At 47.5% G+C, this 27,512-nt stretch overlaps 1 protein-coding gene across 3 annotated transcripts in view; it reads left to right on the top strand.

Annotated features, from left to right (window-relative positions):
• Positions 1 to 54: 54 nt before the first annotated feature.
• The window catches only part of LOC102097433 (venom prothrombin activator porpharin-D-like), a 34,068-nt gene continuing 6,610 nt past the window's right edge, over positions 55 to 27,512 (top strand). The window contains exons 1-8 of one of the 3 annotated variants that reach the window (XM_065073179.1): positions 55 to 2,006; positions 2,520 to 2,642; positions 3,827 to 3,987; positions 4,452 to 4,476; positions 4,610 to 4,723; positions 5,831 to 5,965; positions 6,870 to 7,516; positions 9,474 to 9,591. In XM_065073179.1, coding sequence (XP_064929251.1) covers positions 2,564 to 2,642; positions 3,827 to 3,987; positions 4,452 to 4,476; positions 4,610 to 4,723; positions 5,831 to 5,965; positions 6,870 to 7,516; positions 9,474 to 9,591 — 1,279 coding nt within the window. In that variant the 5' untranslated portion in view covers positions 55 to 2,006; positions 2,520 to 2,563. Of the gene's footprint in view, positions 2,007 to 2,463; positions 2,643 to 3,826; positions 3,988 to 4,451; positions 4,477 to 4,609; positions 4,724 to 5,830; positions 5,966 to 6,869; positions 7,517 to 9,473; positions 9,592 to 27,512 lie in introns of all 3 variants that reach the window. The other 2 variants (XM_065073180.1, XM_065073181.1) reach the window with 2 other exon arrangements.

Raw genomic sequence — 27,512 nt, forward strand, 5'->3', positions numbered from 1 at the left:
TTTGTAGCTTTGTCCTACTTAGGCCTTACAGGTAAGAAATAAGACCCTGTTATGCTGAGATGCTGTACAGTAGAAAATAAGATAGTCCGTGGTCACAGGACTCCATCTTTGAAGCATGAAACAACTGAATTGGCTTGGGTGGGAGGCAGGATAAGACAGAGAAAAGTGTTTTAAAAGTCAACATAGTGATAGAGTTGTGTCATTTCAGCTTTATCATACTATCTACAGTAACTGTTTTGGTTTGCTCTGTATTTGTATAGTTTTTTCCTTAAACATAATGAAATTTTAATAACATCATCACTGCCTCCACTCCTTCATATCTTGTTCCAGTGCTCACAGGTTAGGTTGATTGAGCAGGTCATGAGAACTCCTCCATATTTTCTGTTTGTTGCACACTTTCTGCCTGATTTTACCCTCTGAGACTTCCTTAAAAGTCAGTGGGAATTCTGCTGTCAATCAGAAGAAACAACAACAAAACAACAACAAACAAACAAAAACAAACAAACAAACAAAAAAATACACAAACAAACACAACAAATAATCCCCAGAGGTATAATTCCAAATTCCAAACTTTGACATGCTCTGTTTATCCTGAGGTCCATCAATCTCTCCTAATTACCAAGCTAAGCAAGCACTTTTGTTCATTCTTATTCTAGCGAATGTACTCAGCTGCAGGCTGAATTAGCTTTACGAATACTTACTGATAGATATGTGTGTGTTTCCATCTGTATGTGTGTATATCAGTAAATAAGATACCAAGAAGTTCCTAGGAAGTGGCAATAGTCAAAAGGAAGTTTAACAGAATCAAAATTTATGCTTGTTTTTAATACAAATGCTAAATGTAATTAATCTTGTAGAAAAAAGGTGAAACCAACTCTGCTGTAGTGATATATGTCTCCAACATCTCAGTGAAGGTTTGGACCCACATCTGGATCAGTGAAGAACAAGTGTGCTCTTGTGATGAGATTGTTAAGTGAAAAAAACCTCAGGTACAAAAAAGTTGTATTAGAATTTGTGAGAAATTTAATATGCTCTCAGCAAAGAGGTTTAATACCTCTTAAACTTGTGGACTTAGTCTTGTTGACTTACGAGCTGCTTACAGGCTTATTGAGCAAGTACCAGTCAGGGCAAGGGCTTTCATGTCAGAGGTAAGCTGGAGTGCAAGAGTATGTTCAGCCATCGCTCTCTGGGCTGCTGTCTCTGTCTCTCTTTTTCTCTTCGTTACCTTTTTTATTTGGGACTGGGTTTTAAAGATCAATGAATGTTAAAGAAAATTACTTTGAGCAGCAGCCTTCCAGCCAGGGCCTGCACCAAGAATACATGCTTCGGAGAAGGCTGAGGGTGCTGCACATTGAATTGCAAGGGAAAACATTATTGCGTTCAAAGCCAGTAAAACATTGGTCTAATTAAAGGCAGAAATCATCATGGCAGTGAATAGCTGTGATTGCTACAGGGCAGTATTTGCCTTCCTGCGGGTGGCTGCTGTGGATCCTCCTGCACACTCACAGCTCTGCACATTGCAATAGATGTTTACACATCAGCTTGTGTATTTTGCAGATCGGTTGGTCTTACCTAAGGAAAGATGGTGGAGTGTCAGAAGTGTTCTCTTAAAAATTCCAGATTTTCCTGAAGAAATTTGTTGCAAAAAAATGCCTTTTATTGTTGGACAGTGTTTTTAAGGACTCTTTGTTTTTTATTCTTTAAATGCACACATGTGTGCGCATGGAAACACACAGTTTTCTTCTGATTTTGGATTGCAAATGTGTTTCATAGAATCCAGAAGGTTGTCTCTCCTCTGTCAATATTTGTGACTGGTTAATGATCAACCTTTTGACCTCATGGCTGTTCCTGGTGTACATCCAAATCTCTCTCCTGTCTTCCCCTAAAAATAAAAAAAAAAGAAAGAAAAGAAAGAAAGAAAAAAGTAAGTATAATTGCATGTTTATGTGTAAAGTGAGTGCATTCTGGATCCTGTGTTTTTGAAGCACGATACAGGTAGCAAACAGGTATGTTCTGTCAAATCCTTGTAGATTATTCAGCCTGTGAAGGTAATATGAAGAAATACAAACTTCTCTCTTGTAGCTTTTACGGCCAGGTATGTGGTGGATGGTTTCCTCACTGGGGTTTGCACATATGGTTCTGCTTGGCAAGACCGTCAGTCATTCCGCAGCAGCTGCGACTCCTGGATGAATTGTGCAGCCCAGCCCTCAGCTTTCAGTGGAACTGGTTTCTGCTCAGTTTGGGCCTGATCCACACCTCCCCTGTTCATCACAGTGTTTTTATTAATTACTTGTGTGGGCTTTGGGTCAGGCCCTGGGCACCTTCCTGGGCAAACTCTGCTGCAGTGTGCAGCATCGTAGGGGCTTGGAGACACAGTGGGCATCGGATCCAAATGAACGGGCTGCAGTTTGCTTTTCTCCCGTCTCTCGTCCTCTTGCTTCTACTTCTTCATCTTTTTTGCAGGCTAATCCACCCTGTAGTTTTTGTGACAATATACCAGTTTCCTTCATTTCCCTCAGAAGGAAATCAGCAGGAAGTCAGAGTAATCTGAACGCTCACTGAAATGGAGAGCAGGTCCTCGCTTGTGGTGTTTCTCCTACTGATGTGCCCCATCAACAGCCGCTGTCCGTTTTCATACCCAGGTAGGTACTTCTGAATTACATTTTTGATTTTATTTTACTATTGTGACAATCTCAGCATTTAAACTGAAACTACATTCCTTTTCTGAACATAAAGTCCTGTGGGTTGGAGAAGCACTACAAGAAATGCACAAGAAAAAAATTAATATTCTTACATATATTTCCAAGAAGAATCAGGCTTTCAGCTTCCTAGTTGGACCATCCTGTTGAGAAGTATTCTGTGAATTGTCTTTGCCTGGCAATGTTTTCAAATTTGGGAAGCTAAAATTAGACATTTTCAACATGGCTTCTCGGGCCTTATGTTGATTTTAGTTCATAAGGTTGGGCAATGGCTTCAGAGAGCTTTAGAACAGGCGTGAGAACGCACAGGATCTCACGCATCATTGTGGCTGTCCTTGCAGAGGAGGGAGAGCAGAGCTGGGAGTGCTATCTGCAAACCAGAGATATCTGCAAACCAGAGAGCTTTACAACAGGCAGACCCCCTATGTGATGGTACTTACAATAGGTAAATACTTTAAAGGCGACCCCAGAACTCAGGGAGTGGTGAAAGGGCGGTTTCACTGATGTAAGTGAAAGGCTTTTTCCACATCACCAGACAGCAGGATCTCTCCAAAGCACTTTTCGGCTAAGAGTTGTTCTGGGCTGTTCCTAATTGCCTAGAAATGAAGCAATTTAATATTGTTCTAGAATTTCCATCACTGCTATGGATACTGGTTCTGCACCTGCAAAGAAATGTGTGTCTTTATGGTTCATCTCCAAAACTGTTTTTTTGTCAGAGGCTTTGGACTTGCCTAGGATGGTAGGCCATGACAAGGAGAATAGGGCGCTGTGAAGGGACCTGCTCTATGGATTTCAGCCAGGCAACTGATAATCATTGTGAGCTGGGAAGCTCAGGCAGGAAAATATAACCAGCCTCCAAAGAAGCAGCTGCAATATTCAAGTGTTTTGTGGAAGAAAAAAATGTTTCTGCACTAATCTGCATGTGTCAGCAGTGGGTCTTTTGAGCCACTAAAAGCTTAAACTGCTGCTGTCTTTTGCTGGAATGCAGACTGATTTTATTTTCCTTTGGGCTGTTTATTTAGATGCCCTCCCCTTCTCTGTATTGTTTATCCAACTAAAACTGTGTTATAGTAATGATACTGGTTTGTGCTCTTCCAGTACCATTAACTTCATTTTTGTTTTCCTAGTGTTTATGAGAAAAGATGAAGCACACGAGGTGCTGAAAGTCCACAAACGTGCCAACTATTTCCTAGAAGAGATTCGTCCGGGGAACTTGGAGAGAGAATGCAATGAGGAGAAGTGTTCATTTGAGGAGGCCAAGGAGATCTTCCATTCGCAGGAGAAAACAGTGAGAAACTTTATTTAAGGAAAAATAGAGGAAAGTTAAGTGTGACCTGGGAGCAATCCTTCCCAAGGCACCCGATGCAGCTCTGGCAGGTGTGTGCCTGAGGCGTTCAGCCGGGACCTGCTGCTGAAGCAAGAGTTTGAACTGCAGTTTTTCATATTAAAGTGCCTAATTTCTTGTGTATCCAGCCTGAGCTGCTTGGGTGATGTCCGCCTTAGCAGGTGGTGCAGCACGGTAGGAACAGCTCTACAGAGCTTTCCGTTTAATTTTAATCCCAGGACAACCCTGTTTATGCATGCTGGGCTGGTCCATGGTGATCATCAGGAAATCTGCTTTGAGAATTATGGTTCTAATAAAAATATTCATTTACATGCACCCTAAAACCCCACAGTTTTCTAAATAATATCTTCAGTAATCAGTATGACCACTTATTGAATGTTCTCTTCATTTGTTCTTTCTTCTTGCAGATGGAATTTTGGTTCAGTTACCAAGGTAGGTAAAAAAGAGAATTTTAAAAAATACCTACTTTTTGTGTCCCTTCTGGGTACAAAGAATTATGTGGCAGTTTAAAACCAGGTTTTTCTTAATTCTTGGAATTACACTATGCCTTGTTTCTTCTTCTTAGGTTCAAATCCATGTAGTACAAATCCCTGTCGCAATGGTGGAGTCTGCAAAATAAGACACTACAGTTACTTTTGCATCTGCCCCCCAAAATTTGGAGGAGACAACTGTGAAAAAGGTGAGTACAGGAGCTGAGATGCCAACATTCACTGTGAAGGCAGGGTTGGAGCTGGAATTTGCTCTTGCGACACCTGAGCTGCACCTTTGCAAAGGCTTCTCTTAGAGCTTATCAGTGGTGACTGTATCTGATACAGAACTGCTCGGTTGTTTAGATTCCTACGGAACAGTGGTTTTGTGTGTGACATGTTGGGGCAGGAAGGCAGTCGCGTTGTGACCGCAGCCGTAGCTAATTCTGGCTCTGGTGTGTGGAGGAAGTGGTGGCACAGCCTCCTGTCATGAACGGCCTTGGCCATCTCCCATCCTCCCCCAAGAAAGGGCAGGGTATTACCTCTCTTTATCCCTTCAGAGCGATCACAAATGCAGGAGCTCCTGGCACAGACACCTCCACTGGAGATCTGTCGTGGTGAGGCCCTGTTTTCTCTTTAATCAGGCAAAGCTTAGTGTAAACACAACCAATATGTATTTATTTTGTAATATACAAATGATGAAGAATGAAGTAGAAAAGCTGCCTTTGGTCAGAGGACTTTTGGTCCTCTGAACTACTGTTTCCGGATTGCAAATGACAGGGGCATGACTTTACAGCAAAAGCCAAACTGAGGTGGAAACTATTAATCATAAGTAATTTTTTCCCCAAAGTGCTTTTGTGGACCTTTTATTTTTACAGTCAAGCAATTTAACACTTTTTCAATGTAACAATGTATACAGAATCTTACTCCGTTTCTCGCAGTCTTGGCATGCACCTAAATGTCTAGTACTTTAAGTCTGTCATGCTGCAGAAGATAAGCGCTGCAGACAGTTCACAAGTGGGTGCTAAAGCAGGGCGCGCTCTTCCAGGCGTTTCTGTGCTCCTGCTCTACAGGCAGAAGGGCCAGAGCCTGGCTGTGGCCTCAAGCTGACAAATAAGAAAACGGGAGCAGCAGGCGAACTGCAATAGCCATAAAGCAATTGTATCTGGTTTGCTGCAAATCAGCATGGTTTTCTGGAACTGTGAGAGGTAGTTCCTTCCGTTTCCCTGCCACATTTCAGCGGGTGTTTCTCATACGTTCCAACTTTACTTCAGCTGTGTAGCAATAACCAAGTGAACACCTGTGTGTTTCCATCGCAGAAAGGTTTGAGTGCTGGTACAAGAACGGCGGGTGCTGGCAGTACTGCCGGGACAGCAGCAGCGCCTTCCACGTGACGTGTTCCTGCGCCGAGGGCTACACCCTGCACGGGGACGGGAGGAGCTGCCTGCAAACAGGTAACGCCAGCTCGGTCCCGGTTACAGGCTCACAGGCTCCATCTTTTCCTCTTCCCTGGTTGCAGAGGAGCTGCGCGCTGTACCTACTGCAGCTTGCACTTAGTGTATAGCTGCAGCTGCGTTGTCTCAAGGCCACAGGCCTGTTAGGAACCCCATGGTTCCTACTTCATAATGCTTCCATTCTGATTTACCTGTTACACTTTACTTGATATATTTAGGTTTGCTCTGTGTTTTATACACCCTTGATCCTCCTAGTCAGGCCACTAACCCAGCGGGTGACATTATTTTGTTTATTCATATGTTTTAGGATTTTTTTTTTTTTAAATTAACGGGTACAGATTGAAGCACAGGAGGTTCCATCTAAACATGAGGAGAAACTTCTTTACTTTGAGGTGCCAGAGCCTGGCCCAGGCTGCCCAGGGAGGTTGTGGAGTCTCCTTTTCTGGAGACATTCAAACCCACCTGGACAAATCCCTGTGTGATCTGCACTGGTGAACCTGCTTTAGCAGGTGGGTTGGACTGGATGATCTCCAGAGGTCCCTTCCAACCCCAACCAGTCTGTGATTCTATAGAAAAGATCTGTCTTATTTATTGTCTATTTATTTTAAATGTTAAGGTGTCTCTGAGCGAGGTGTCTCTCTAATCCAGTGAGCTCTGGGCAAAGGGGCAGCAGCACAGTCTGGGGTGGGTGGGCCTATCCCTCCCAACAGCAGCACTTAGATCAGCGTAACTGGGTGATGAAAGTAAACCGCAGTGGCAGGAGCAAAGGGACATGACAGGGGTCTTTAAAACTTGGTGTTAAGGCATCTTATCACAAGGAAAGTGATAGGGTTAGATTCTGTCCTGACCCTTGACACCACACAGCCTAAACTCAAAGCTGTATTTCTGTCTTTTCTCCCTCCAGCATCGTTTCCATGTGGCCTGATCAAAACCAGGCTGCCGAGGGGAGCGAGCGAGCACAGGGGTGATGTGGCCAAGTGGAAGGAGAGCAGGGAGGGCACAATTAGACAGACCCAGCTGGAACAAGCTGCTGCTGGGGAAAATGAGACCTTGGAGGGTGCCTTTGTGCAAAGCACGCTCATGGAGGGTGACGCTGGACAAACTGAAGTGTCAGAAGATGCCTCCAGCTGGAACAAGACACTGCTGGCCTCTGTGACACTGAAGCCGCAGAGCGCTGGTGCTGCTGCACAGGAGAGGGGTGTCCCCAGGCAGGAGGGCGCAGAGGAGGGGACCGCTGGGCCTGGCAAACCCCAGAGAGGCTCAGCGCCATGGGGTGAGCTGAGCCAGGGCCCCGCAGGGCAGAACCAGACCACAGCACCTGCAGCCGGGCAGGAGGAAACGGTGGAAAACGCTGCTGGGCAAAACCAGACAGGGGAGAACGACGGCCAGAACAAAACAGGGGCCATGCGAACCACGCACGGGGCGCTGAATCACCGCAGTGACCAGAGAAATGTTTCGGACACGCCTCAGATCTATGTGAGCTCCACATCAGAGCACAACTCCAGGGTAACAGGAGGAACTTTGTGTCATCGCGGCCATTGCCCATGGCAGGTAACGCTTTTCTTCTAGCCCAGCCACAGGTACCACACCTGAATGCTGTGTCTGACTTTGTTGTCACAGGTTCCATCAGGAGCAGAGTTCACCAAGTTTTTTTTTCAGATAGCAGGCAATCCAGCCACATGTATTTCCCAAAATTTCGCAGGTCTTTTTTGATTCTGTGTATCACTTCCCTTACTTATCATTTTCCCCCATCCTAAATATATGTACTTTTGTCATCTAAGCTGCATACTTTCTCTCTTCATCAATTCTACCTTCTCCTGCTCTGTTATTCACGGTCTTTGTTTCTAGATGTTCCTGGTGAAAACTGGCTTCTGACCCCTTCTGGAACGGCTGGTGCTGTTTTTCATAAAAATTTTTCTATGACCAGGTGATATTTTTCATTAGAAGGTGGAGCTTTTCTTGTTTGTCAGGGTAAGGAGGATACTATGGAGAGGGCTCAAATGTGAAGGTGAACGGCGTGTGGCCAGAAGGGAAGCATCCCTGTAGTGTTTTATTCCCACTGTCTTGTTTGGGTTGTTAATCTTGGTTTTGGGCACTTTGTGTCTCTGTGTTTTGTGTGTTCCTGTGTCTGTGGGTGCCTCTGTGTCCATCTGTGTACGTGTGTGCACACCTGTTTGTGCCTCTGTGTCCATCTCTGTGTGTGCATGTCTCTGTTTTTGTGTCTGTCCCTGTGTCTCAGTGTGTCTGTGTGGGTGCGTGTGTCTGTGTGATCGTGTGGCTGTGTCTCTTTGTGTGTTTGTCTGTCTGTCTGTGTGGTATGCGCCTGCATGTGTCTCTGTATGTGTGTCTGTGTTCATGTTTGTGTGTCACTGTGTGTGTGACTGGCTGTGCGTGTATCAGCGTGCATCTATGTCTCTGTATCCCTCCCTGTGTGACTGTAGTTGATACTTTTACTTGTCTCTGTTTTATCGCTGTACTAGTATTATTTATGGGCTTGTACCTAATAAGTTAACTGACTGATCTAAAAAACCTGAGGTTTCTGTTGGTCTGTTTTATTGCTGTCACACAAGATTTTTCCCTTTCCACACATCAGCAGGTCTTTCTTTTACAGGCGGAACAGTGGGCTGAACCTGCCTGCACTTTTGGGCACTGACATGTCACTAATACGTTGTCTGGGTTTTTTTAAGCCATTGTACCTGCTTCAAGGAGGAACACAAGCTGCTTTGTTTTTATCGAGACCTGCCTTTAGGTTGTGAGAAGGGAATGTGGTGTGAATTCTCCCTCACCCAGACACTTTATTCTTGAGATAAAGTGATACCAGCAAGAGAGTTTCAAATTTCCATTACCTTGAGCAATTTGTAATTGAATCTTGTATTTGTGTGTGGTGGTTGTTTGTTTTTTTTCCTAGTCTAGTTCTTCATAATCTAAGATGGAGCTTTCAGGTAATTTTTCTTTGGTGCTATTCAATGTTTTATTCTAGTGCTACTGAGCAGAATTAAAAGCATCGATAGCACATAGAATTAAGTCAAAAGGGCTTATGTAAAACATGACATTAATCCAGGAACCAAACCAGGGTAGGAGGCCAGACTCAGTTGCACCTTTTTCCACTATTTTATTATTAACTTCACTGGAGCTGCAGAGCTTTTTCTTCAGTTTAACACCTGAAATAAAGGTTCAGGGAGTGGCATAATTGAAGATATGCTGAAGCTTTAATGCAGCTTATATGTAACACAGAGTAGCATCTTTTCACCTTTCCATTTTCTATGTTGTAGATCATTCCAGATTTTATTACCATGACAAACTCTTTTCTCTCCCTTGTTCACATAGACCTCACTATTGTGCTTCATTGGCACAGATGGTGCAAATTTTTTAGTTTGTTACTAATTTCATCTTTGCCTGGTGTGCTGTGGTGAATGTTGCCAAAAGTGTCATTCTCAGGATCCAAAGTCAGCAGCCAGTGGGGGAGAACAGGACAGCGTGTGCATAGAGATCTCACCCCTTCTCACAGGTGCTGATCCGGAACAGTAGAGACGTGGGTTTCTGTGGGGGAAGCCTGATCAGCAGCCGCTGGGTGGTCACTGCTGCGCACTGCCTCGATCTTGTCACACCGCACCACGTCACCATCGGTGAGTACAGGAGTTTTCTGTACACACACACAAACAGACACAAACAGACACACAGAGAGACAGATGCATACCCACAGATAGACAGACGCATAGACAGGGATACCCAGACACACACACTGACATGCACTCACAGCAGACATGCAGAAAACACAGTCACACACACAAAAATACACTTTATTCACACATAAACACACTCACAAGGACACTGACAGTCATACACACTGCCACACAGACACACTCACCAAAACTCACACTCATATGGACACTCACACTCACCCACACATTTGAGACTTTCACACTCTCATTCACACTCTCACTAACAAACAGACACTTACACTCATTCAGACACATGTACACTCCCACTCGTACTCATACTCTCATGGGCATTCTCACTCATACTCAAACAGACACTCCCACTCTTACACCGACGCTCGTGCATTCACATGGACACTCAAACTCACACTCTCATAGTCTACCACACTCACTGACGATATCACACTGTCACTCACAGACATTCACACTAACACTAAGCATCACTGAGACAGAAACACTCATACTTGCATGGACTCTCACACTCACATGGACACTAACACTCATACTCCCACTCACAACGTCAGCCACACTAAGACACAGTCGCACAGACACTCAGACACACACACTGTCATACACTCATACTCACTGGGTCGCTCACACTCACTCGGACACTCAAACGGACACTCAGGCTCATACTCACACTCATACAGTCTCACGGGCTCTCAGACACTCACACTCACTCACATGGAGGCATGTACTCAATCACTCACATTTGGAAAGTCACACTCTCATGCTCACTGGGTCACTCACACTCGGACACTCACATACTCAAATGGACACAGTCACACTCTGACACTCGTACACTCTCACAGACACTCATAATCACACTCATACAGTCACTCACAGTCACTCAGACACTTGCATTTGGTCAGTCAGTCTCACTCTCACTCATACTTGCAGGGTCACTGACACTCATGCTTATACTCACATGGACACTCATACTCACAGTCTCACTGGCACTCAGACTCACACTCACTCAGACACACCTAGACGCACACACAGAGACTCACATGGACCCTCACACTCCTGCGGTCACTCACAGTCATACTCACACTCAGACACTCACTCACACTTGAATGCTCACACTCACTCTCACGCAGCCCATCAAGCTCAGACACTCACTTGACTCAACACTCACACTCACTTGGACACTCACTTGACTCAACACTCACACTCTCACACTCACACACACACACACCCCCAGACACTCACATTCATGCTTCCTCAGACACTCACTCGCACACTCTCACGGACACTCACACTCATACTTTGACACTCATTCTCACTGGGTCATTCACACTCTCTCACTCACACTCACACGGTCACACTGACTCATACACGGACACTCAAACAGACCCTCACACTCATGCTCGGAGTTTCACGGGCACTCAGACACTCAGACTCACTCAGACACTCACTTGTACACTCTCACGGACATGCACGTACTCACATTCACTCAAACACACACACTCTCATGCTCATACTCACTGGGTCACTCTCACTCATACTCGAACTCAGACACTCGCTCACATGGACACTCACACTCGGACAGTCATATGCTCATACTAATAATCACACTATCACTGACATTCACATGGACACTCACACAGTCTCATGAGCACTCACACTCACTCACATGGAAACTCACAGTTAGACACACACTCATGCTTGGACAGTCACACTCTCACACTCGTCCTCACTGGGTCACTCACACTCACTTGAACACTCACACAAACGGACACTCACGCTCATCCTCACACTCACACGGTCACACTGACTCATACACACATGGAGACTCAAACAGACGCTCACACTCATACTCACGTGAACACTCATACAGTCTCACGGGCTCTCAGACACACCCAGACACTCACACACACTCACTCACATGGACTCTCACTCTCACTCAAACACTCACATTTGGACAGTCACACTCTCCCACTCAGTCACTCACAGTCCTTTGGACACTCACGTTCATACTCACACTCACTTGGACACTCACACTCACGCGGTCACTCACAGTCACTCAAACACTTGCATTTGGACAGTCACAATCTCACTCATCCTTGCAAGGTCAAAGACACTCCTACACCCTGACACACCCACACTCACTCACATGGATACACTCATACTCACAAGGACTCTCACACTCATGCTTAGACTCATACTCACATGGACACTCATACTCACAGTCTCACTGGCACTCAGACTCACACTCACTCAGACACACCTAGACGCACACACAGAGACTCACATGGACCCTCACACTCCTGCGGTCACTCACAGTCATACTCACACTCAGACACTCACTCACACTTGAATGCTCACACTCACTCTCACGCAGCCCATCAAGCTCAGACACTCACTTGACTCAACACTCACACTCACTTGGACACTCACTTGACTCAACACTCACACTCTCACACTCACACACACACACACCCCCAGACACCCACATTCATGCTTCCTCAGACACTCACTCGCACACTCTCACGGACACTCACACTCATACTTTGACACTCATTCTCACTGGGTCATTCACACTCTCTCACTCACACTCACACGGTCACACTGACTCATACACGGACACTCAAACAGACCCTCACACTCATGCTCGGAGTTTCACGGGCACTCAGACACTCAGACTCACTCAGACACTCACTTGTACACTCTCACGGACATGCACGTACTCACATTCACTCAAACACACACACTCTCATGCTCATACTCACTGGGTCACTCTCACTCATACTCGAACTCAGACACTCGCTCACATGGACACTCACACTCGGACAGTCATATGCTCATACTAATAATCACACTATCACTGACATTCACATGGACACTCACACAGTCTCATGAGCACTCACACTCACTCACATGGAAACTCACAGTTAGACACACACTCATGCTTGGACAGTCACACTCTCACACTCGTCCTCACTGGGTCACTCACACTCACTTGAACACTCACACAAACGGACACTCACGCTCATCCTCACACTCACACGGTCACACTGACTCATACACACATGGAGACTCAAACAGACGCTCACACTCATACTCACGTGAACACTCATACAGTCTCACGGGCTCTCAGACACACCCAGACACTCACACACACTCACTCACATGGACTCTCACTCAAACACTCACATTTGGACAGTCACACTCTCCCACTCAGTCACTCACAGTCCTTTGGACACTCACGTTCATACTCACACTCACTTGGACACTCACACTCACGCGGTCACTCACAGTCACTCAAACACTTGCATTTGGACAGTCACAATCTCACTCATCCTTGCAAGGTCAAAGACACTCCTACACCCTGACACACCCACACTCACTCACATGGATACGCTCATACTCACAAGGACTCTCACACTCATGCTTAGACTCATACTCACATGGACACTCATACTCACAGTCTCACTGGCACTCAGACTCACACTCACTCAGACACACCTAGACGCACACACAGAGACTCACATGGACCCTCACACTCCTGCGGTCACTCACAGTCATACTCACACTCAGACACTCACTCACACTTGAATGCTCACACTCACTCTCACGCAGCCCATCAAGCTCAGACACTCACTTGACTCAACACTCACACTCACTTGGACACTCACTTGACTCAACACTCACACTCTCACACTCACACACACACCCCCAGACACCCACATTCATGCTTCCTCAGACACTCACTCGCACACTCTCACGGACACTCACACTCATACTTTGACACTCATTCTCACTGGGTCATTCACACTCTCTCACTCACACTCACACGGTCACACTGACTCATACACGGACACTCAAACAGACCCTCACACTCATGCTCGGAGTTTCACGGGCACTCAGACACTCAGACTCACTCAGACACTCACTTGTACACTCTCACGGACATGCACGTACTCACATTCACTCAAACACACACACTCTCATGCTCATACTCACTGGGTCACTCTCACTCATACTCGAACTCAGACACTCGCTCACATGGACACTCACACTCGGACAGTCATATGCTCATACTAATAATCACACTATCACTGACATTCACATGGACACTCACACAGTCTCATGAGCACTCACACTCACTCACATGGAAACTCACAGTTAGACACACACTCATGCTTGGACAGTCACACTCTCACACTCGTCCTCACTGGGTCACTCACACTCACTTGAACACTCACACAAACGGACACTCACGCTCATCCTCACACTCACACGGTCACACTGACTCATACACACATGGAGACTCAAACAGACGCTCACACTCATACTCACGTGAACACTCATACAGTCTCACGGGCTCTCAGACACACCCAGACACTCACACACACTCACTCACATGGACTCTCACTCTCACTCAAACACTCACATTTGGACAGTCACACTCTCCCACTCAGTCACTCACAGTCCTTTGGACACTCACGTTCATACTCACACTCACTTGGACACTCACACTCACGCGGTCACTCACAGTCACTCAAACACTTGCATTTGGACAGTCACAATCTCACTCATCCTTGCAAGGTCAAAGACACTCCTACACCCTGACACACCCACACTCACTCACATGGATACGCTCATACTCACAAGGACTCTCACACTCATGCTTAGACTCATACTCACATGGACACTCATACTCACAGTCTCACTGGCACTCAGACTCACACTCACTCAGACACACCTAGACGCACACACAGAGACTCACATGGACCCTCACACTCCTGCGGTCACTCACAGTCATACTCACACTCAGACACTCACTCACACTTGAATGCTCACACTCACTCTCACGCAGCCCATCAAGCTCAGACACTCACTTGACTCAACACTCACACTCACTTGGACACTCACTTGACTCAACACTCACACTCTCACACTCACACACACACACACCCCCAGACACTCACATTCATGCTTCCTCAGACACTCACTCGCACACTCTCACGGACACTCACACTCATACTTTGACACTCATTCTCACTGGGTCATTCACACTCTCTCACTCACACTCACACGGTCACACTGACTCATACACGGACACTCAAACAGACCCTCACACTCATGCTCGGAGTTTCACGGGCACTCAGACACTCAGACTCACTCAGACACTCACTTGTACACTCTCACGGACATGCACGTACTCACATTCACTCAAACACACACACTCTCATGCTCATACTCACTGGGTCACTCTCACTCATACTCGAACTCAGACACTCGCTCACATGGACACTCACACTCGGACAGTCATATGCTCATACTAATAATCACACTATCACTGACATTCACATGGACACTCACACAGTCTCATGAGCACTCACACTCACTCACATGGAAACTCACAGTTAGACACACACTCATGCTTGGACAGTCACACTCTCACACTCGTCCTCACTGGGTCACTCACACTCACTTGAACACTCACACAAACGGACACTCACGCTCATCCTCACACTCACACGGTCACACTGACTCATACACACATGGAGACTCAAACAGACGCTCACACTCATACTCACGTGAACACTCATACAGTCTCACGGGCTCTCAGACACACCCAGACACTCACACACACTCACTCACATGGACTCTCACTCTCACTCAAACACTCACATTTGGACAGTCACACTCTCCCACTCAGTCACTCACAGTCCTTTGGACACTCACGTTCATACTCACACTCACTTGGACACTCACACTCACGCGGTCACTCACAGTCACTCAAACACTTGCATTTGGACAGTCACAATCTCACTCATCCTTGCAAGGTCAAAGACACTCCTACACCCTGACACACCCACACTCACTCACATGGATACGCTCATACTCACAAGGACTCTCACACTCATGCTTAGACTCATACTCACATGGACACTCATACTCACAGTCTCACTGGCACTCAGACTCACACTCACTCAGACACACCTAGACGCACACACAGAGACTCACATGGACCCTCACACTCCTGCGGTCACTCACAGTCATACTCACACTCAGACACTCACTCACACTTGAATGCTCACACTCACTCTCACGCAGCCCATCAAGCTCAGACACTCACTTGACTCAACACTCACACTCACTTGGACACTCACTTGACTCAACACTCACACTCTCACACTCACACACACACACCCCCCCAGACACCCACATTCATGCTTCCTCAGACACTCACTCGCACACTCTCACGGACACTCACACTCATACTTTGACACTCATTCTCACTGGGTCATTCACACTCTCTCACTCACACTCACACGGTCACACTGACTCATACACGGACACTCAAACAGACCCTCACACTCATGCTCGGAGTTTCACGGGCACTCAGACACTCAGACTCACTCAGACACTCACTTGTACACTCTCACGGACATGCACGTACTCACATTCACTCAAACACACACACTCTCATGCTCATACTCACTGGGTCACTCTCACTCATACTCGAACTCAGACACTCGCTCACATGGACACTCACACTCGGACAGTCATATGCTCATACTAATAATCACACTATCACTGACATTCACATGGACACTCACACAGTCTCATGAGCACTCACACTCACTCACATGGAAACTCACAGTTAGACACACACTCATGCTTGGACAGTCACACTCTCACACTCGTCCTCACTGGGTCACTCACACTCACTTGAACACTCACACAAACGGACACTCACGCTCATCCTCACACTCACACGGTCACACTGACTCATACACACATGGAGACTCAAACAGACGCTCACACTCATACTCACGTGAACACTCATACAGTCTCACGGGCTCTCAGACACACCCAGACACTCACACACACTCACTCACATGGACTCTCACTCTCACTCAAACACTCACATTTGGACAGTCACACTCTCCCACTCAGTCACTCACAGTCCTTTGGACACTCACGTTCATACTCACACTCACTTGGACACTCACACTCACGCGGTCACTCACAGTCACTCAAACACTTGCATTTGGACAGTCACAATCTCACTCATCCTTGCAAGGTCAAAGACACTCCTACACCCTGACACACCCACACTCACTCACATGGATACGCTCATACTCACAAGGACTCTCACACTCATGCTTAGACTCATACTCACATGGACACTCATACTCGCAGTCTCACTGGCACTCAGACTCACACTCACTCAGACACACCTAGACGCACACACAGAGACTCACATGGACCCTCACACTCCTGCGGTCACTCACAGTCATACTCACACTCAGACACTCACTCACACTTGAATGCTCACACTCACTCTCACGCAGCCCATCAAGCTCAGACACTCACTTGACTCAACACTCACACTCACTTGGACACTCACTTGACTCAACACTCACACTCACTTGGACACTCACTTGACTCAACACTCACACTCTCACACTCACACACACACACACCCCCAGACACTCACATTCATGCTTCCTCAGACACTCACTCGCACACTCTCACGGACACTCACACTCATACTTTGACACTCATTCTCACTGGGTCATTCACACTCTCTCACTCACACTCACACGGTCACACTGACTCATACACGGACACTCAAACAGACCCTCACACTCATGCTCGGAGTTTCACGGGCACTCAGACACTCAGACTCACTCAGACACTCACTTGTACACTCTCACGGACATGCACGTACTCATATTCACTCAAACACACACACTCTCATGCTCATACTCACTGGGTCACTCTCACTCATACTCGAACTCAGACACTCGCTCACATGGACACTCACACTCGGACAGTCATATGCTCATACTAATAATCACACTATCACTGACATTCACATGGACACTCACACAGTCTCATGAGCACTCACACTCACTCACATGGAAACTCACAGTTAGACACACACTCATGCTTGGACAGTCACACTCTCACACTCGTCCTCACTGGGTCACTCACACTCACTTGAACACTCACACAAACGGACACTCACGCTCATCCTCACACTCACACGGTCACACTGACTCATACACACATGGAGACTCAAACAGACGCTCACACTCATACTCACGTGAACACTCATACAGTCTCACGGGCTCTCAGACACACCCAGACACTCACACACACTCACTCACATGGACTCTCACTCTCACTCAAACACTCACATTTGGACAGTCACACTATCCCACTCAGTCACTCACAGTCCTTTGGACACTCACGTTCATACTCACACTCACTTGGACACTCACACTCACGCGGTCACTCACAGTCACTCAAACACTTGCATTTGGACAGTCACAATCTCACTCATCCTTGCAAGGTCAAAGACACTCCTACACCCTGACACACCCACACTCACTCACATGGATACGCTCATACTCACAAGGACTCTCACACTCATGCTTAGACTCATACTCACATGGACACTCATACTCACAGTCTCACTGGCACTCAGACTCACACTCACTCAGACACACCTAGACGCACATGGACCCTCACACTCCTGCGGTCACTCACAGTCATACTCACACTCAGACACTCACTCACACTTGAATGCTCACACTCACTCTCACGCAGCCCATCAAGCTCAGACACTCACTTGACTCAACACTCACACTCACTTGGACACTCACTTGACTCAACACTCACACTCTCACACTCACACACACACACACCCCCAGACACCCACATTCATGCTTCCTCAGACACTCACTCGCACACTCTCACGGACACTCACACTCATACTTTGACACTCATTCTCACTGGGTCATTCACACTCTCTCACTCACACTCACACGGTCACACTGACTCATACACGGACACTCAAACAGACCCTCACACTCATGCTCGGAGTTTCACGGGCACTCAGACACTCAGACTCACTCAGACACTCACTTGTACACTCTCACGGACATGCACGTACTCACATTCACTCAAACACACACACTCTCATGCTCATACTCACTGGGTCACTCTCACTCATACTCGAACTCAGACACTCGCTCACATGGACACTCACACTCGGACAGTCATATGCTCATACTAATAATCACACTATCACTGACATTCACATGGACACTCACACAGTCTCATGAGCACTCACACTCACTCACATGGAAACTCACAGTTAGACACACACTCATGCTTGGACAGTCACACTCTCACACTCGTCCTCACTGGGTCACTCACACTCACTTGAACACTCACACAAACGGACACTCACGCTCATCCTCACACTCACACGGTCACACTGACTCATACACACATGGAGACTCAAACAGACGCTCACACTCATACTCACGTGAACACTCATACAGTCTCACGGGCTCTCAGACACACCCAGACACTCACACACACTCACTCACATGGACTCTCACTCTCACTCAAACACTCACATTTGGACAGTCACACTCTCCCACTCAGTCACTCACAGTCCTTTGGACACTCACGTTCATACTCACACTCACTTGGACACTCACACTCACGCGGTCACTCACAGTCACTCAAACACTTGCATTTGGACAGTCACAATCTCACTCATCCTTGCAAGGTCAAAGACACTCCTACACCCTGACACACCCACACTCACTCACATGGATACGCTCATACTCACAAGGACTCTCACACTCATGCTTAGACTCATACTCACATGGACACTCATACTCGCAGTCTCACTGGCACTCAGACTCACACTCACTCAGACACACCTAGACGCACACACAGAGACTCACATGGACCCTCACACTCCTGCGGTCACTCACAGTCATACTCACACTCAGACACTCACTCACACTTGAATGCTCACACTCACTCTCACGCAGCCCATCAAGCTCAGACACTCACTTGACTCAACACTCACACTCACTTGGACACTCACTTGACTCAACACTCACACTCTCACACTCACACACACACACACCCCCAGACACTCACATTCATGCTTCCTCAGACACTCACTCGCACACTCTCACGGACACTCACACTCATACTTTGACACTCATTCTCACTGGGTCATTCACACTCTCTCACTCACACTCACACGGTCACACTGACTCATACACGGACACTCAAACAGACCCTCACACTCATGCTCGGAGTTTCACGGGCACTCAGACACTCAGACTCACTCAGACACTCACTTGTACACTCTCACGGACATGCACGTACTCACATTCACTCAAACACACACACTCTCATGCTCATACTCACTGGGTCACTCTCACTCATACTCGAACTCAGACACTCGCTCACATGGACACTCACACTCGGACAGTCATATGCTCATACTAATAATCACACTATCACTGACATTCACATGGACACTCACACAGTCTCATGAGCACTCACACTCACTCACATGGAAACTCACAGTTAGACACACACTCATGCTTGGACAGTCACACTCTCACACTCGTCCTCACTGGGTCACTCACACTCACTTGAACACTCACACAAACGGACACTCACGCTCATCCTCACACTCACACGGTCACACTGACTCATACACACATGGAGACTCAAACAGACGCTCACACTCATACTCACGTGAACACTCATACAGTCTCACGGGCTCTCAGACACACCCAGACACTCACACACACTCACTCACATGGACTCTCACTCAAACACTCACATTTGGACAGTCACACTCTCCCACTCAGTCACTCACAGTCCTTTGGACACTCACGTTCATACTCACACTCACTTGGACACTCACACTCACGCGGTCACTCACAGTCACTCAAACACTTGCATTTGGACAGTCACAATCTCACTCATCCTTGCAAGGTCAAAGACACTCCTACACCCTGACACACCCACACTCACTCACATGGATACGCTCATACTCACAAGGACTCTCACACTCATGCTTAGACTCATACTCACATGGACACTCATACTCACAGTCTCACTGGCACTCAGACTCACACTCACTCAGACACACCTAGACGCACACACAGAGACTCACATGGACCCTCACACTCCTGCGGTCACTCACAGTCATACTCACACTCAGACACTCACTCACACTTGAATGCTCACACTCACTCTCACGCAGCCCATCAAGCTCAGACACTCACTTGACTCAACACTCACACTCACTTGGACACTCACTTGACTCAACACTCACACTCTCACACTCACACCCCCAGACACTCACATTCATGCTTCCTCAGACACTCACTCGCACACTCTCACGGACACTCACACTCATACTTTGACACTCATTCTCACTGGGTCATTCACACTCTCTCACTCACACTCACACGGTCACACTGACTCATACACGGACACTCAAACAGACCCTCACACTCATGCTTGGAGTTTCACGGGCACTCAGACACTCAGACTCACTCAGACACTCACTTGTACACTCTCACGGACATGCACGTACTCACATTCACTCAAACACACACACTCTCATGCTCATACTCACTGGGTCACTCTCACTCATACTCGAACTCAGACACTCGCTCACATGGACACTCACACTCGGACAGTCATATGCTCATACTAATAATCACACTATCACTGACATTCACATGGACACTCACACAGTCTCATGAGCACTCACACTCACTCACATGGAAACTCACAGTTAGACACACACTCATGCTTGGACAGTCACACTCTCACACTCGTCCTCACTGGGTCACTCACACTCACTTGAACACTCACACAAACGGACACTCACGCTCATCCTCACACTCACACGGTCACACTGACTCATACACACATGGAGACTCAAACAGACGCTCACACTCATACTCACGTGAACACTCATACAGTCTCACGGGCTCTCAGACACACCCAGACACTCACACACACTCACTCACATGGACTCTCACTCAAACACTCACATTTGGACAGTCACACTCTCCCACTCAGTCACTCACAGTCCTTTGGACACTCACGTTCATACTCACACTCACTTGGACACTCACACTCACGCGGTCACTCACAGTCACTCAAACACTTGCATTTGGACAGTCACAATCTCACTCATCCTTGCAAGGTCAAAGACACTCCTACACCCTGACACACCCACACTCACTCACATGGATACACTCATACTCACAAGGACTCTCACACTCATGCTTAGACTCATATTCACATGGACACTCATACTCTCAGTCTCACTGGCACTCAGACTCACACTCACTCAGACACACCTAGACGCACACACAGAGACTCACATGGACCCTCACACTCCTGCGGTCACTCACAGTCATACTCACACTCAGACACTCACTCACACTTGAATGCTCACACTCACTCTCACGCAGCCCATCAAGCTCAGACACTCACTTGACTCAACACTCACACTCACTTGGACACTCACTTGACTCAACACTCACACTCACTTGGACACTCACTTGACTCAACACTCACTCTCACACTCACACACACACACCCCCAGACACTCACATTCATGCTTCCTCAGACACTCACTCGCACACTCTCACGGACACTCACACTCATACTTTGACACTCATTCTCACTGGGTCATTCACACTCTCTCACTCACACTCACACGGTCACACTGACTCATACACGGACACTCAAACAGACCCTCACACTCATGCTCGGAGTTTCACGGGCACTCAGACACTCAGACTCACTCAGACACTCACTTGTACACTCTCACGGACATGCACGTACTCACATTCACTCAAACACACACACTCTCATGCTCATACTCACTGGGTCACTCTCACTCATACTCGAACTCAGACACTCGCTCACATGGACACTCACACTCGGACAGTCATATGCTCATACTAATAATCACACTATCACTGACATTCACATGGACACTCACACAGTCTCATGAGCACTCACACTCACTCACATGGAAACTCACAGTTAGACACACACTCATGCTTGGACAGTCACACTCTCACACTCGTCCTCACTGGGTCACTCACACTCACTTGAACACTCACACAAACGGACACTCACGCTCATCCTCACACTCACACGGTCACACTGACTCATACACACATGGAGACTCAAACAGACGCTCACACTCATACTCACGTGAACACTCATACAGTCTCACGGGCTCTCAGACACACCCAGACACTCACACACACTCACTCACATGGACTCTCACTCTCACTCAAACACTCACATTTGGACAGTCACACTCTCCCACTCAGTCACTCACAGTCCTTTGGACACTCACGTTCATACTCACACTCACTTGGACACTCACACTCACGCGGTCACTCACAGTCACTCAAACACTTGCATTTGGACAGTCACAATCTCACTCATCCTTGCAAGGTCAAAGACACTCCTACACCCTGACACACCCACACTCACTCACATGGATACGTCATACTCACAAGGACTCTCACACTCATGCTTAGACTCATACTCACATGGACACTCATACTCGCAGTCTCACTGGCACTCAGACTCACACTCACTCAGACACACCTAGACGCACACACAGAGACTCACATGGACCCTCACACTCCTGCGGTCACTCACAGTCATACTCACACTCAGACACTCACTCACACTTGAATGCTCACACTCACTCTCACGCAGCCCATCAAGCTCAGACACTCACTTGACTCAACACTCACACTCACTTGGACACTCACTTGACTCAACACTCACACTCTCACACTCACACACACACACACCCCCAGACACTCACATTCATGCTTCCTCAGACACTCACTCGCACACTCTCACGGACACTCACACTCATACTTTGACACTCATTCTCACTGGGTCATTCACACTCTCTCACTCACACTCACACGGTCACACTGACTCATACACGGACACTCAAACAGACCCTCACACTCATGCTCGGAGTTTCACGGGCACTCAGACACTCAGACTCACTCAGACACTCACTTGTACACTCTCACGGACATGCACGTACTCACATTCACTCAAACACACACACTCTCATGCTCATACTCACTGGGTCACTCTCACTCATACTCGAACTCAGACACTCGCTCACATGGACACTCACACTCGGACAGTCATATGCTCATACTAATAATCACACTATCACTGACATTCACATGGACACTCACACAGTCTCATGAGCACTCACACTCACTCACATGGAAACTCACAGTTAGACACACACTCATGCTTGGACAGTCACACTCTCACACTCGTCCTCACTGGGTCACTCACACTCACTTGAACACTCACACAAACGGACACTCACGCTCATCCTCACACTCACACGGTCACACTGACTCATACACACATGGAGACTCAAACAGACGCTCACACTCATACTCACGTGAACACTCATACAGTCTCACGGGCTCTCAGACACACCCAGACACTCACACACACTCACTCACATGGACTCTCACTCTCACTCAAACACTCACATTTGGACAGTCACACTCTCCCACTCAGTCACTCACAGTCCTTTGGACACTCACGTTCATACTCACACTCACTTGGACACTCACACTCACGCGGTCACTCACAGTCACTCAAACACTTGCATTTGGACAGTCACAATCTCACTCATCCTTGCAAGGTCAAAGACACTCCTACACCCTGACACACCCACACTCACTCACATGGATACGCTCATACTCACAAGGACTCTCACACTCATGCTTAGACTCATACTCACATGGACACTCATACTCGCAGTCTCACTGGCACTCAGACTCACACTCACTCAGACACACCTAGACGCACACACAGAGACTCACATGGACCCTCACACTCCTGCGGTCACTCACAGTCATACTCACACTCAGACACTCACTCACACTTGAATGCTCACACTCACTCTCACGCAGCCCATCAAGCTCAGACACTCACTTGACTCAACACTCACACTCACTTGGACACTCACTTGACTCAACACTCACACTCACTTGGACACTCACTTGACTCAACACTCACACTCTCACACTCACACACACACACACCCCCAGACACCCACATTCATGCTTCCTCAGACACTCACTCGCACACTCTCACGGACACTCACACTCATACTTTGACACTCATTCTCACTGGGTCATTCACACTCTCTCACTCACACTCACACGGTCACACTGACTCATACACGGACACTCAAACAGACCCTCACACTCATGCTCGGAGTTTCACGGGCACTCAGACACTCAGACTCACTCAGACACTCACTTGTACACTCTCACGGACATGCACGTACTCACATTCACTCAAACACACACACTCTCATGCTCATACTCACTGGGTCACTCTCACTCATACTCGAACTCAGACACTCGCTCACATGGACACTCACACTCGGACAGTCATATGCTCATACTAATAATCACACTATCACTGACATTCACATGGACACTCACACAGTCTCATGAGCACTCACACTCACTCACATGGAAACTCACAGTTAGACACACACTCATGCTTGGACAGTCACACTCTCACACTCGTCCTCACTGGGTCACTCACACTCACTTGAACACTCACACAAACGGACACTCACGCTCATCCTCACACTCACACGGTCACACTGACTCATACACACATGGAGACTCAAACAGACGCTCACACTCATACTCACGTGAACACTCATACAGTCTCACGGGCTCTCAGACACACCCAGACACTCACACACACTCACTCACATGGACTCTCACTCTCACTCAAACACTCACATTTGGACAGTCACACTCTCCCACTCAGTCACTCACAGTCCTTTGGACACTCACGTTCATACTCACACTCACTTGGACACTCACACTCACGCGGTCACTCACAGTCACTCAAACACTTGCATTTGGACAGTCACAATCTCACTCATCCTTGCAAGGTCAAAGACACTCCTACACCCTGACACACCCACACTCACTCACATGGATACGCTCATACTCACAAGGACTCTCACACTCATGCTTAGACTCATACTCACATGGACACTCATACTCACAGTCTCACTGGCACTCAGACTCACACTCACTCAGACACACCTAGACGCACACACAGAGACTCACATGGACCCTCACACTCCTGCGGTCACTCACAGTCATACTCACACTCAGACACTCACTCACACTTGAATGCTCACACTCACTCTCACGCAGCCCATCAAGCTCAGACACTCACTTGACTCAACACTCACACTCACTTGGACACTCACTTGACTCAACACTCACACTCTCACACTCACACACACACACACCCCCAGACACTCACATTCATGCTTCCTCAGACACTCACTCGCACACTCTCACGGACACTCACACTCATACTTTGACACTCATTCTCACTGGGTCATTCACACTCTCTCACTCACACTCACACGGTCACACTGACTCATACACGGACACTCAAACAGACCCTCACACTCATGCTCGGAGTTTCACGGGCACTCAGACACTCAGACTCACTCAGACACTCACTTGTACACTCTCACGGACATGCACGTACTCACATTCACTCAAACACACACACTCTCATGCTCATACTCACTGGGTCACTCTCACTCATACTCGAACTCAGACACTCGCTCACATGGACACTCACACTCGGACAGTCATATGCTCATACTAATAATCACACTATCACTGACATTCACATGGACACTCACACAGTCTCATGAGCACTCACACTCACTCACATGGAAACTCACAGTTAGACACACACTCATGCTTGGACAGTCACACTCTCACACTCGTCCTCACTGGGTCACTCACACTCACTTGAACACTCACACAAACGGACACTCACGCTCATCCTCACACTCACACGGTCACACTGACTCATACACACATGGAGACTCAAACAGACGCTCACACTCATACTCACGTGAACACTCATACAGTCTCACGGGCTCTCAGACACACCCAGACACTCACACACACTCACTCACATGGACTCTCACTCTCACTCAAACACTCACATTTGGACAGTCACACTCTCCCACTCAGTCACTCACAGTCCTTTGGACACTCACGTTCATACTCACACTCACTTGGACACTCACACTCACGCGGTCACTCACAGTCACTCAAACACTTGCATTTGGACAGTCACAATCTCACTCATCCTTGCAAGGTCAAAGACACTCCTACACCCTGACACACCCACACTCACTCACATGGATACGCTCATACTCACAAGGACTCTCACACTCATGCTTAGACTCATACTCACATGGACACTCATACTCACAGTCTCACTGGCACTCAGACTCACACTCACTCAGACACACCTAGACGCACACACAGAGACTCACATGGACCCTCACACTCCTGCGGTCACTCACAGTCATACTCACACTCAGACACTCACTCACACTTGAATGCTCACACTCACTCTCACGCAGCCCATCAAGCTCAGACACTCACTTGACTCAACACTCACACTCACTTGGACACTCACTTGACTCAACACTCACACTCTCACACTCACACACACACACACCCCCAGACACCCACATTCATGCTTCCTCAGACACTCACTCGCACACTCTCACGGACACTCACACTCATACTTTGACACTCATTCTCACTGGGTCATTCACACTCTCTCACTCACACTCACACGGTCACACTGACTCATACACGGACACTCAAACAGACCCTCACACTCATGCTCGGAGTTTCACGGGCACTCAGACACTCAGACTCACTCAGACACTCACTTGTACACTCTCACGGACATGCACGTACTCACATTCACTCAAACACACACACTCTCATGCTCATACTCACTGGGTCACTCTCACTCATACTCGAACTCAGACACTCGCTCACATGGACACTCACACTCGGACAGTCATATGCTCATACTAATAATCACACTATCACTGACATTCACATGGACACTCA

The sequence above is a fragment of the Columba livia genome, chromosome 9 (genome assembly GCF_036013475.1).
Source record: "Columba livia isolate bColLiv1 breed racing homer chromosome 9, bColLiv1.pat.W.v2, whole genome shotgun sequence".
Lineage (NCBI taxonomy): Eukaryota > Metazoa > Chordata > Aves > Columbiformes > Columbidae > Columba > Columba livia.